The sequence below is a fragment of the Cyclopterus lumpus genome, chromosome 20 (assembly GCF_009769545.1).
Source record: "Cyclopterus lumpus isolate fCycLum1 chromosome 20, fCycLum1.pri, whole genome shotgun sequence".
Classification (NCBI taxonomy): Eukaryota; Metazoa; Chordata; class Actinopteri; order Perciformes; family Cyclopteridae; genus Cyclopterus; species Cyclopterus lumpus.
Genome location: NC_046985.1, coordinates 2,183,844 through 2,196,343, shown reverse-complemented (window position 1 = coordinate 2,196,343; position 12,500 = coordinate 2,183,844). Strand labels below are relative to the sequence as shown.

At 45.2% G+C, this 12,500-nt stretch overlaps 1 protein-coding gene across 2 annotated transcripts in view; it reads right to left on the bottom strand.

The window, feature by feature from the left end:
* phex (phosphate regulating endopeptidase homolog, X-linked) overlaps nucleotides 1-12,500 on the bottom strand; it is a 17,193-nt gene that overhangs the window by 929 nt on the left and 3,764 nt on the right. Inside the window, exons 5-20 of one of the 2 annotated variants that reach the window (XM_034560489.1) lie at nucleotides 11,949-12,175; nucleotides 11,183-11,251; nucleotides 8,612-8,728; nucleotides 8,361-8,444; nucleotides 7,979-8,121; nucleotides 6,600-6,693; nucleotides 5,439-5,567; nucleotides 5,208-5,309; nucleotides 3,036-3,113; nucleotides 2,371-2,474; nucleotides 2,189-2,247; nucleotides 1,840-1,894; nucleotides 1,181-1,248; nucleotides 967-1,097; nucleotides 687-752; nucleotides 338-442 (exon numbers count right to left, since the gene is read on the bottom strand). In XM_034560489.1, coding sequence (XP_034416380.1) covers nucleotides 338-442; nucleotides 687-752; nucleotides 967-1,097; nucleotides 1,181-1,248; nucleotides 1,840-1,894; nucleotides 2,189-2,247; nucleotides 2,371-2,474; nucleotides 3,036-3,113; nucleotides 5,208-5,309; nucleotides 5,439-5,567; nucleotides 6,600-6,693; nucleotides 7,979-8,121; nucleotides 8,361-8,444; nucleotides 8,612-8,728; nucleotides 11,183-11,251; nucleotides 11,949-12,175 — 1,631 coding nt within the window. The remainder of the gene's footprint in view (nucleotides 1-337; nucleotides 443-686; nucleotides 753-966; nucleotides 1,098-1,180; nucleotides 1,249-1,839; nucleotides 1,895-2,188; nucleotides 2,248-2,370; nucleotides 2,475-3,035; nucleotides 3,114-5,207; nucleotides 5,310-5,438; nucleotides 5,568-6,599; nucleotides 6,694-7,978; nucleotides 8,122-8,360; nucleotides 8,445-8,611; nucleotides 8,729-11,182; nucleotides 11,252-11,948; nucleotides 12,176-12,500) is intronic. The other variant, XM_034560490.1, reaches the window with a different exon arrangement.

The window sequence follows — 12,500 nt, the reverse complement described above, 5'->3', positions numbered from 1 at the left end:
TATTTAAAGCTGTCAAATAAATGTAAAATAGTACAATATTTGACTTGTGAAAATGTACTGAAATACAAGTATAAAGCAGCATACAAGTACCTCATAATGATACACTTTTTAATTTTTGAAAACACAACTGATTTATGGAGTAATTTAATGTTGCACAGCTTCAGATTGTAGAGTTCGTAGATTTGATCTCAATCGGATGTTCGCGGTTTACGTTCATCGTGATCATTTTTGGGGGCGTGGCTTCGGGAGGAAAGGGCGAGGTAGCGGAGAATAGCTAGCGGAGAATAGCTAGCGGAGAATAGCTAGCGGAGAACAGCTAGCGGCCGCGTGTCCTCACATGTGCGTAGCTGAGGAAGAACAGCTGGTTGTTGCTCAGTGCGACTCCGGGCAGCCGAGGCTCCTCCACGCCACCTCTGCTCTGCTCCACCCACCGCCGGTACGCCTGCACACACACACACACACACACACACACACACACACACACACGTTTGGGCTTCTTAAAGGTACACGGCGACTTCCATAAAACCAGGTCACTAATGAATGAATTCCTAAACAAATCACAAGCTACGGTGCCGCCAATAAACAACTAATAACAAACATAAACCAAAACAATAAGCACGAGGGAAACTAATAAGGTGACACTGGTACATTAGCATGCATAAGAAAGGTATGGAAACACATCCTACCCTAAAAGCCTCTCTTATTCCGCCGTTGTCCGCTACGTTTTCTGCCAGAGTCCTCTTCCCCCGAACCTACGGGACAAAACACCCGCAGCGCACAGGTTACCCCTCCACCCAGTGTTTGGAGCGGGGTGACCTCGCCCCCGACACCCTTTACTATTGACATCCAAACAAGAAATGCACTGAAAATACAGAAAGTGTCGTGGCGTGGAAAGAATATTCTGTTATTTTAAGGTTTTCAGGGAACTATTTTGAATGTAAATTCTGTAGATTCAAAAAGCCTCACGTTTAGCCCCGCCTCCTGCCAGCGGTAGCCATTATACTGGTCTATCATACACTGGGTCTTCTCAGTGAAGGCTGTTATAGACGAGTTGGTCCACCATTGGCCCAGGTTGCCATTTTTGTCGTACCTGCGACCTGTTTATGAAAAAATATACATATTAAAATCTCTGTGGTCGTGTTGTGGTTTTGTTTCCAGTCGGCGTTTCGTATATGTTTACCGTTGTTGTCAAAGCCGTGCGTGAACTCGTGTCCGACGATCACCCCGATGGCGCCGTAGCTTAATGACCTGGGAGGAGAAAAAAAAAAAAGTTTTAGAAACAGATGAATCACAGAGAGGAGAAACAAAAAAATGAGCCGAACTGGGAACTTATCGCTCCGTTAGCTCGGTCGCTCACAAATATTCTGACAGTTATTGAGCTAGCGTACTTCGAGGAGCCTTAAATAACGTGGGACGCTCCGGTGTTAGCGATGCTACTAGCCAGCGTTAGCCAGCTAGCTGAGGGTAAAATGCAATTACAGTAAGAACGTAAACGTGCCACGTAAAGGTTCAAAACTTCTATTTTTAGGAATGCCACTTTCATAGACGACATTAAGAATTTATCTTGGAACAAAAATGGACTCCTGTGAATATTTGTGCATTCAAACTATGCACACTTTTTAATTTAAAAGGTCTGAACAGTTTTGAGGGCTACCAAGAGCACTGGCGCTCCTTTTAAATATCAGATATAGCTTTAATTTTATAACCTGCTGTATGAAAGAGAATTAAAGACAGTGTTGGTCAAATATTTAGCATTGAATCAAAGGAAAAGGTGGGTAGGACTTCTGGGCTGTGGTATTGACTTCAGAGCCCTTTTGTCACATTTCTTTTTAACCTCACCTCGGATACTCTCTTCCCCAAAAGAAGGGCTTCTGAAGCTCTCCGGCAGGGAACCCTGAATGAGAAGATGAAAACAGTTGTTGGTCTGCGTGTCCGGACAGGATCCTGCAGAACGTCGGGTACACGTGTTGTTGTTTCTTTTCCACATTAAAACAACAGACCACATCTCACCCGGGCTCTCTGGTCAGTTTTACTTTGTCTTTAATGCAGATTCCTAATTATTTCTGACATTGAACTGCCCACTCAGCCATCTTTAAAGGAACAACAATCCCCCAGATAACGTTTTAAACTTCTGAATAATTAAAGTGAACACTGGCCTCAGTAATCAATCACACGTCGCATCTCTTACTGATTTGATTGGTGGAGGAACTGTAGAAGGCGTTCACGGTCGTTGGGTTTGTGAACCACCTGCAACACACACACACACACACACACACACACACACACACACACACACACACATGATGGCGTGTCAACCAGGAGGTCAAACACAAAGTGTCAAGTGGGCGGAGACTAAGAGCTGTCACTCACTCTGTACGCGGGACGCTCTTTCGGAGCCAGGCGATGTCAGACTGGGCGATGAACTTCAACGTCTGCATCACATTCCCGTAGTAGTCCTTCTCACTGAACCTGAGCTGCAACACACACACACACACACACACGCACACACACACACACACACACACACACACGCGCACACACACACACACATGTTGAGTACTGCACTACTTTACTTAAACACAAACGTAAGCTCAAGGTGGGAAAATAGAGGAATGTTACTGTGAACTTTAAATTTAACTATATATATATATATATATATATATATATATATATATATATATATATACAGTACATATATATATATATTTTTAAAAATATATATATATATATATGTATATATATATATATATTTATATATATATATATACATATAACAAATAAACATTTAATATATAAATGTAAATATATATCTATAATATATATATATATCTATAATATATATATAAAATATATGTATATATATGACTGTGTTCTTAGCAAAAGCCGCTGCGTCTTAAACAAACTGGTGAGAATCACAGTCCCTGCATCACTAGATGAAAGCAAAGGAAAACCATGAATCCATTATAATAAACACAAACAAACATATACTTTTATAACCTGTAAGAAGCTCCAGAACTCAGCAGTGAGACACAAACCTGCTTTAAATCTTCATTGAGGAAGGTGTTGTTCAGGATGAACTCGGGATAGCCGACTTTAGCCAGGACTGCATGAGCCTTGAGAGAGAGAGAGGCACACGAAGGGACACGTGAAGAAGAGTTTACATTGTTACGTAACCATGACTACAGCATCACATCATGGTACAAGCAACAAAAGAGTGAGAGTCGAGGCCACAATGCCCTGAAGATGTTGCATAAGAAATAAAGATGTAAGCAGCTAAATGCAATCAAGAAAACTCAAGGTGGACCTGCTTTGTTTACATGTTTTCAATATTGAGGAGGAGGAGGAGGAGGAAGAAGGAGGTGAGGAGGAGGAAGAAGGAGGAGGAGGAGGAGGAAGAAGGTGAGGAGAAGGTGAGGAGGAGGAGGAGGAGGAGGTGAGGAGGAGGAGTTGAGGAGGAGGAAGAAAGAGGAGGAGGAGGAAGAAGGAGGAGGAGGAGGAGGAGGAAGAAGGAGGTGAGGAGAAGGTGAGGAGAAGGAGGAGGTGAGGAGGAGGAAGAAGGAGGAGGAGGAGGAAGAAGGAGGAGGAAGAGGAGGAGGAAGAGGAAGGAGGAAGGGGAGGAGGAGGTGAAGAGGAGGAAGAAGGACGAGGAGGAGGAGGAGGAAGAAGAAGATCAGGAGGAGGAAGAGGGGGAGGAGGAGGAGGAGGAGGAAGAAGAGGAGGTGAGGAGGAGGAGGAGGAAGAAGGAGGTGAGGAGGAGGAAGAAGGAGGAGGAGGAGGAGGTGAGGAGGAGGAGTTGAGGAGGAGGAGGAAGAAGGAGGAGGAGGAGGAGGAGGAGGAAGAAGGAGGTGAGGAGAAGGTGAGGAGAAGGAGGAGGTGAGGAGGAGGAAGAAGGAGGAGGAGGAGGAAGAAGGAGGAGGAAGAGGAGGAGGAAGAGGAAGGAGGAAGAAGGAGGAGGAGGAGGAGGAAGAAGGTGAGGAGAAGGTGAGGAGGAGGAGGAGGAGGAGGAGGTGAGGAGGAGGAGTTGAGGAGGAGGAAGAAAGAGGAGGAGGAGGAAGAAGGAGGAGGAGGAGGAGGAGGAAGAAGGAGGTGAGGAGAAGGAGGAGGTGAGGAGGAGGAAGAAGGAGGAGGAGGAGGAAGAAGGAGGAGGAAGAGGAGGAGGAAGAGGAAGGAGGAAGGGGAGGAGGAGGTGAAGAGGAGGAAGAAGGACGAGGAGGAGGAGGAAGAAGAAGATCAGGAGGAGGAAGAGGGGGAGGAGGAGGAGGAGGAGGAAGAAGAGGAGGTGAGGTGGAGGAGGAGGAGGAGTAAGGAGGAGGAAGAAGAAGGTGAGGAGAAGGTGAGGAGGAGGAGGAGGAGGAGGAGGAGGAGGAGGAAGAAGGAGGAGGAGGAAGCTGAGGAAGAGGAAGAAGGAGGAGGAAGAGGATGAAGAGGAAGAAGGAGGAAGAGGAGGAAGATGGAGGAGGAGGAAGAGGTGAAGAGGAGGAGGAGGAAGAAGAGGAGGAGGTTCAAGAGGAGGAGGAGGAGGTGAAGAAGAGGAGGAGGAGGTTCAAGAGGAGGAGGAGGTGAAGAGGAGGAGGAGGAGGAGGAGGAAGTGAAGAGGAGGAGGAGGAGGAGGAGGAGGTTCAAGAGGAGGAGGAGGAGGTGAAGAGGAGGAGGAGGAGGTGAAGAGGAGGAGGAGGTTCAAGAGGAGGAGGAGGAGGTGAAGAGGAGGAGGAGGTTCAAGAGGAGCATTCCACCATGAAAGGAACATTTGACAAAGACAGTGACGGCTGTAACAAAGGTCTTGAATCAAAAGACGAGTGAAGTGAAGCAGAAAGTTACATTCTCATTATAATCTGATTTAAATCTGCGGTGAACAACATTTATACAAAGAATAAATCCAATGAGCTCATTGTCTTTACGTCACATTCACCAGCCATTACTATGAGATGTTGGTGGAGAGGGAGACCAGGAAGAAGAGGCCAAGCTGCTTCTTCACAGCAGCTTCAATCAATGTCGTTACATCAATGATGCATCACATGACTTTGGGTTCGTGAAAGGTGTCACACGGAAGCTCCAAGACGCACTTTATTTCATTTTTACGGCCTCATTATCTCACTCTCATCAAAGCTTTAAGCAAAAAAAAAAATAATAAAAGAAAATTGGATTAATAAAATGTAAAAGTCGACATCGTATAAGAGTGATGAGAGGACAGAGGGCGACGCCCCCACCTTCTCCACGGCCTTCGTCTTCGTCGGTGGGTCCATCCAGTCGTTCTCCTTGTGCAGCATGTCGATGAACGCCCAGCGAACGCCGTCGATCAGCTCCTCCATCTGAGGACACACACACACACACACACACACACACACACACACAGGTGACCCAAATACACTCAAATCAGCACATCTGTCGCACTTGACCCCCGACTTGGGACGTGACGTCGTCTCCAGCAGCACACGCACCATGTGTTTCTTGTCCTCCTCGAAGTGTGTGTTGACGAAGAGGCGCCCGGTGGCGTACACAAGCGAGTTCTCCACGTAGTTAACACACTTGTCCCAGCGCGGGGTCAGGGAGGTGGTTCCCGTGGTTACCTGGAGGAGGAGGGGGCGAGAGACGGAGATGCAAGGTGACATTGCGTCTTCCAGAAAAGTGGCTTTTCTTTATATATATATATATATATATATATATATATATATATATATAGGTTTTGAGTATTTTGTATATTGCAAGTGGAATAAATATGCATACTAATTGTACAGTAAGTGACCTTCAATGAGACTTTGAGTGTTTTTAATGTCATCTCAAGACCTATTTCTTCTCAAAGGCATTTTTTGATGCCCTGATTTGTTCTAATTCTCCAGATACACTTGTCTTTGATATCTATATTCATTAAAATGTCCTTTAAAGTCTATTTTTGTAGTTTGGGAGGCACTGGTCACAGTTGGAAAAGAAGCAGCTACAAAACATTTCAACTAAATGCAGCATCGTTTAAAAATAAACGTCCGTGTGATATTATTTGTGATATTTTTTGGGGGCCATATCTTGTACGGTGGCCCGTGGGTTCAAAACTGTACAAGCAGGTTTTTGATCAGACATTAAAGAAGAAGATAAAAGGCTGGATTTTCATATTTTATGCAACCCTCATTCAGAATGCCAGGAATGCAAATCTAACGAAAAAAAAATATTGAATCCTTTATTGAGTTATGGGCCCATAAGAAATCTAAATGTAACACCGAGTCAAAAAATGTACTCGAATCAGCCCATAAAATATCTCCAGAAAAGGTTAGAGAGTCATCTGGGGTCGCGTTTGGGATTAATAATAATAATAATAATGCATTTAATTTATATAGCGCTTTTCATAATACTCAAAGACACTTCACATAATTGATTAGTTTGGTCCCATAGATTTATATTTTGTTGAACACTATGAATTAAGGCCTCTTCTTGTATACAGGAGAGATATTTAGTATAATTTAAACTCCAGAGTTTCACACTTTCCATACATGCTGTTGAACGTAAGACAGAGAGAGCTTCGCTCACATTGCATTATTGAGTTCATCTAAAAACATTAATATGGATATAAATATGGAAACTAGATTCTGTCGGATCATTTCTGTACCAACCCGAGCAAAGTCCAGGTATCTGTAAAGGAAACGACGGCTCAGAGCGGTGATCCTGGATAACACCGACCTCCACTGTACGTAGTTAGATACAGTCCTGGAGAGAGAGGGGGGGGGGGGGGGGGGGGGAGAGGAAGAGAGAGAGGGGGGGAGAGGAAGAGAGAGAAGGGGGGGAGAGAGAGAGGGGGGGAGAGGAAGAGAGAGAAGGGGGGAGAGGAAGAGAGAGAAGGGGGGGAGAGAGAGAGAGGGGGGGAGAGGGAGAGAGCGAGGGGAGAGGGCGAGAGAGCGGGGGGGAGCGGGAGAGAGAGAAGGGCGGGAGAGAGAGAGGGGGGGAGAGGAAGAGAGAGAGGGGAGAGGGAGAGAGAGAGGGGGGGGGCGAGAGGGGGGGAGAGCAAGAGAGAGAGGGAGAGAGAGGGGGGAGAGAGAGGGAGAGAGAGAGGGGGGGAGCAAGAGAGAGAGGAAGAGAGAGAGGGGGGGAGAGGAAGAGAGAGAAGGGGGGAGAGGAAGAGAGAGAAGGGGGGAGAGAGAGGGAGGGGGGGAGAGGAAGAGAGAGAGGGGAGAGGGAGAGAGAGAGGGGGGGAGAGGAAGAGAGAGAGGGGGGGAGAGGGAGAGAGAGAAGGGGGGAGAGGAAGAGAGAGAAGGGGGGGAGAGAGAGAGAGGGGGGGAGAGGGAGAGAGAGAGGGGGGGAGAGAGGGGGGGAGAGGAAGAGAGAGAGGGGGGGAGAGGGAGAGAGAGAAGGGGGGAGCAAGAGAGAGAGGAAGAGAGAGAGGGGGGGAGAGGAAGAGAGAGAAGGGGGGAGAGGAAGAGAGAGAAGGGGAGAGGGAGAGAGAGGGGGGGGGAGAGAGGGGGGGAGAGCAAGAGAGAGAGGGAGAGAGGGGGGGAGAGAGAGGGGGGAGAGAGAGGGAGAGAGAGAGGGAGAGAGGGGGGAGGAAGAGAGAGAGGGGGGGAGAGGGAGGGAGAGAGAGAGAGAGGGAGAGAGAGAGGGGGGGAGAGAGGGGGGGAGAGGGAGAGAGAGAGGAAGAGAGGGAGAGGGGGGGAGAGAGGGGGGGAGAGGGAGAGAGAGAGGAAGAGAGAGAGGGGGGGAGAGAGGGGGGAGAAGGAGAGAGAGAGGAAGAGAGGGAGAGGGGGGGAGAGAGAGGGAGAGGAAGAGAGAGAGGGAGAGAGAGAGATGCCTACATGTAATCTCATTATACACTATAATATACTTATAATGAGAGACCACGAGCCCCATTGTGTGCTTATCTGTCTCTGTGTGTGTGTGTGTGTGTGTGTGTGTGTGTGTGTGTGTGTGTGCGTGTGCGTGTGCGTGTGTGTGTGTGTGTGTGCGTGTGCGTGCGCATGTGCGTGTGTGTGTGCGTGTGTGTGTGTATATGTGTGTGTACCTGCTGTCTGTGGTGTCAATGAGCTTGAAAAGGTCTTTGAAGTACTGCGGCGCTCGGACGATGACGAGCTCAGAGGAGGAGATGGACCGAGCCGGGTCGGCTTCAGACTCCACCACAGCTGTAACGAAGCCCAGCCAATCAAACTGCAGACACAGGCGACCGTGTGCGGTTACGTGTACGACACGATGAAGGTCCTCAGGTTGTGCACACGTCACTTCAGAACTGATAATAAATACATTGCGATGTCTAAAAAGGCTTCCGGCTGCTAAATCATGAAAAGAAACACGCAACACAAACCATAAAGAAGGTGGTATGGTTTCAAGAAGCAAGGGGAGATATTGCTATTTAGATTTGTTGTTGTTGTTGTTGTTGTTTACAGTACCTGTGGTATGGAGCTCTGTAGGTCAGAGAGTGACATTTTGTTGTACATGTTGTCACCGTTGCGGTTTTCAGGTGGAATCAGGATCTGAGGACACAATGAGCGAACGTTACACACACATCCCTGAACGAAGTCAGTTTGAATCATCTTAACAGTTATGAAAATGGTTTAATTAGCTCCGGAGCCACTGAGGCCCATCAGATCATCGCCACACACTCAGAGGGGTTCATATCTATCTGACAGGACGTCTTTACGTGAGCCAGTTTGGTCTCGAAGTCAAGAGCCTCTTTCATTTGGGTCAGCGCTGCTTTCTCCGGAGCGCCCAGCATGACGGCCGTGTCCGCCATCCAACTCAGCAAGGCCGCCCGGTACTGGAGGAAGAAGAGCCATGTTATTTCATCTGTCACTGCTGGGCATCCATCTGCACAGCTAACATGTATACGTTCTATTTTAAGGGACAGATACAAAGAAAACACCCTACAGCAAAGCTTGTGTCCAAATGGACTCGTTAGATAAATTCATCTAGTATGAAATACAATACAACACGATTGAAAACTACACACAACACAAAAAAATACAAAATAAATGATTTATTTTTCTTCTTTTGTAGCATGGAGAATATAGCATGCTGAATGTAGCATGCTGAATGTAGCATGGAGAATGTAGCATGGTGAATGTAGAATGTAGCATGGAGAATGTAGCATGCTGAATGTAGCATGGAGAATGTAGCATGGAAAATGTAGCATGGAAAATGTAGCATGGAGAATATAGCATGCTGAATGTAGTATGGAGAATGTAGCATGGTGAATGTAGCATGGAGAATATAGCATGCTGAATGTAGCATGCTGAATATAGCATGCTGAATGTAGCATGGAGAATATAGCAAGCTGAATGTAGCATGGAGAATGTAGCATGCTTAATGTAGCATGGAGAATGTAGCATGGAGAATATAGCATGCTGAATGTAGCATGGAGAATATAGCATGGAGAATGTAGCATGCTTAATGTAGCATGCTTAATGTAGCATGGATAATGTAGCATGGAGAATGTAGCATGGAGAATATAGCATGCTGAATGTAGCATGGTGAATGTAGCATGGAGAATATAGCATGCTGAATGTAGCATGCTGAATATAGCATGCTGAATGTAGCATGGAGAATATAGCAAGCTGAATGTAGCATGGATAATGTAGCATGGATAATGTAGCATGGAGAATGTAGCATGGAGAATGTAGCATGCTTAATGTAGCATGGAGAATGTAGCATGCTTAATGTAGCATGGAGAATGTAGCATGGAGAATATAGCATGCTGAATGTAGCATGGAGAATATAGCATGCTGAATGTAGCATGGAGAATATAGCATGCTGAATGTAGCATGCTGAATGTAGCATGGAGAATATAGCATGCTGAATGTAGTATGTAGAATGTAGAATGGTGAATGTAGCATGGAGAATATAGCATGCTGAATGTAGCATGCTGAATATAGCATGCTGAATGTAGCATGGAGAATATAGCATGGAGAATATAGCATGGAGAATGTAGCATGGATAATGTAGCATGCTGAATGTAGCATGCTGAATGTAGCATGGAGAATATAGCATGCTGAATGTAGCATTGAGAATATAGCATGCTGAATGTAACATGAAGAATGTAGCATGGCGAATGTAACATGGAGAATATAGCATAGAGAATGTAGCATGGAGAATATAGCATGCTGAATGTAGCATGGAGAATGTAGCATGGAGAATGTAGCATGATGAATGTAACATGAAGAATATAACGTGGTGACTGTAGAATGGAGAATGTAGCATGTAGAATGACAAATGTAGCATGGAGAATATAGCATGCTGAATGTAGTATGTAGAATGTAGAATGGTGAATGTAGCATGGAGAATATAGCATGCTGAATGTAGCATGCTGAATATAGCATGCTGAATGTAGCATGGAGAATATAGCATGCTGAATGTAGCATGGAGAATATAGCATGGATAATGTAGCATGCTGAATGTAGCATGGAGAATGTAGCATGGAGAATATAGCATGCTGAATGTAGCATTGAGAATATAGCATGCTGAATGTAACATGAAGAATGTAGCATGGCGAATGTAACATGGAGAATATAGCATGGAGAATGTAGCATGGAGAATATAGCATGCTGAATGTAGCATGGAGAATGTAGCATGGAGAATGTAGCATGGAGAATGTAGCATGGAGAATGTAGCATGATGAATGTAACATGAAGAATATAACGTGGTGACTGTAGAATGGAGAATGTAGCATGTAGAATGACAAATGTAGCATGGAGATTGTAGCATGGTCAATGTAGCATGGAGAAACATCAACTGGACAAAGCTTTCAAATATGGGGTTGCTTCCCCCCTCACAATAACACAGGTTTTAACAAGTTAGCAGCCCTTCTATCTACTGTTGCAACATGAAGTAGAGTTTTATTTATATATATATATATATGTGTGTGTGTGTGTATGGCTGAAGTATGTCCTTACAATGGATAGTGACAGTACACTAATAGCCTGACAGTGAACGTTTTTCCAATCGAGAAACATTAGTCGTTGCATAGTAATTGCATTTGTAATTCAGGTCTAACGAGGCAGCTATTAGCGGGGCAATCAGTATCAGCTCCCTGTCCTACAACTTATTTCTTGCATAACGGCTGTCAGGCATTTGTAAGAATGTGGAGTCTTGAAAGAAGCTGTTGCTCAGATTTTTCTGCTGCGATGTATCACTGAAGCATGAAGGAAACAGCTGCAGGAAGATGAGTTTTTAGATGACAGGTAAAACAGGGGTGAAGGATGAGCCGGAGACTCACCGCCCGGGCAGAGGAAGTGTTGGCGATGTAGTCCTCCCTGGAGGGCAGAGTCAAGGACGCCTGATCGAGCTGCACGGAGAGCACAGGTTAGCTTCTGCTGCTCTTTGAGCTGGATTATTGTATTATTTTTTTTAATGAATAAAAGTCAGCAATAAAAGTCAGAGAAATGAATGACACACTGCATCTGCTTATACGTTAATTGTGCCGTTTATAGATGTTAGCTACCTTCCAGGTAACATTTTATTCCATTTTGTTTCACTGCTGTACAACAATCCTTATTTAAGATCCATCACAGTGAAGTATTGCTATTATTTTTTCCAAAGATACTGTTTTGAATCCTTTTCCTTAAAGGTCTCTGACCTCTAAGATTGGAGTCGGTTGGTTGAGTAGTAGTCGCATAACAGATGCTCAACCAAAAAATACCAAAACATTCTGCACACCCAAAACCATTAGATTGTTCCTTTTATTTAGTTTGCAATGTCTTAAAATTTAGCACTAAGGAAGGAAAGATGTTCTGCAAACAAGCACTTTTATTGAAAATCCACAAAAACCAACGGTATGGTCCTCATACATTTGAGGAAATACGCTTATTTGTTTTCTTGACGAGAGTTAAATGACATACCACTCTTGTACTGACAGGTGTTACAAAGCAGCCAGTTTGTTTAGGTTAGGATATACAGTTTAGACTGAAAATGGAAGCTAGATAAATGATATATACGTCTATAAAGTGCCTCTTAAATGTGTAAAATGTGCGTGCATGTCTCACCTTGATGATGTATTGTGAGGATATCTTGTCATCGGGGCTGACGTACAGGCGGACCAGGACACTCTTACTGTGCTGGTTCCTCATCTCTGCCAGAGTCTTCAGGAGGCTCCACTCCTCCGCCGACCACTGGTACTCCCCGCCGAGCCCATCCCCCACCACGGGCCACCGAAACTCAGGCTGTCGAAGTGTTTTCAGCATGGGTTTGGTGTCCACCTTCTCCAGTATAGCTACGTAAGCACACACAGAAAGGAAATTAAGTACAGCATTTTGATTGATTGTTACAATTATTTTTCATTTTTGTACAGTTGTTTATTTTCCACTTGATGTATCGTATTGCTTTTGCTCCTGCAATGACCTAGACATGCCACACGGATCAATAAAAGCCCATCTTGTCCCACTGTAAACTATCACGGTGTCTTTGTGTGTGTTCTCGACTCACTGCCTTTGTGAGGACCTGTTTGGAAACATGGAGAGTGGGGACCGGTTTGAATTGTGAGGACATTTTGGCTGACCCTCCCTTATTCAAAGGGCTACCTGAGAGTTAAGATGTGT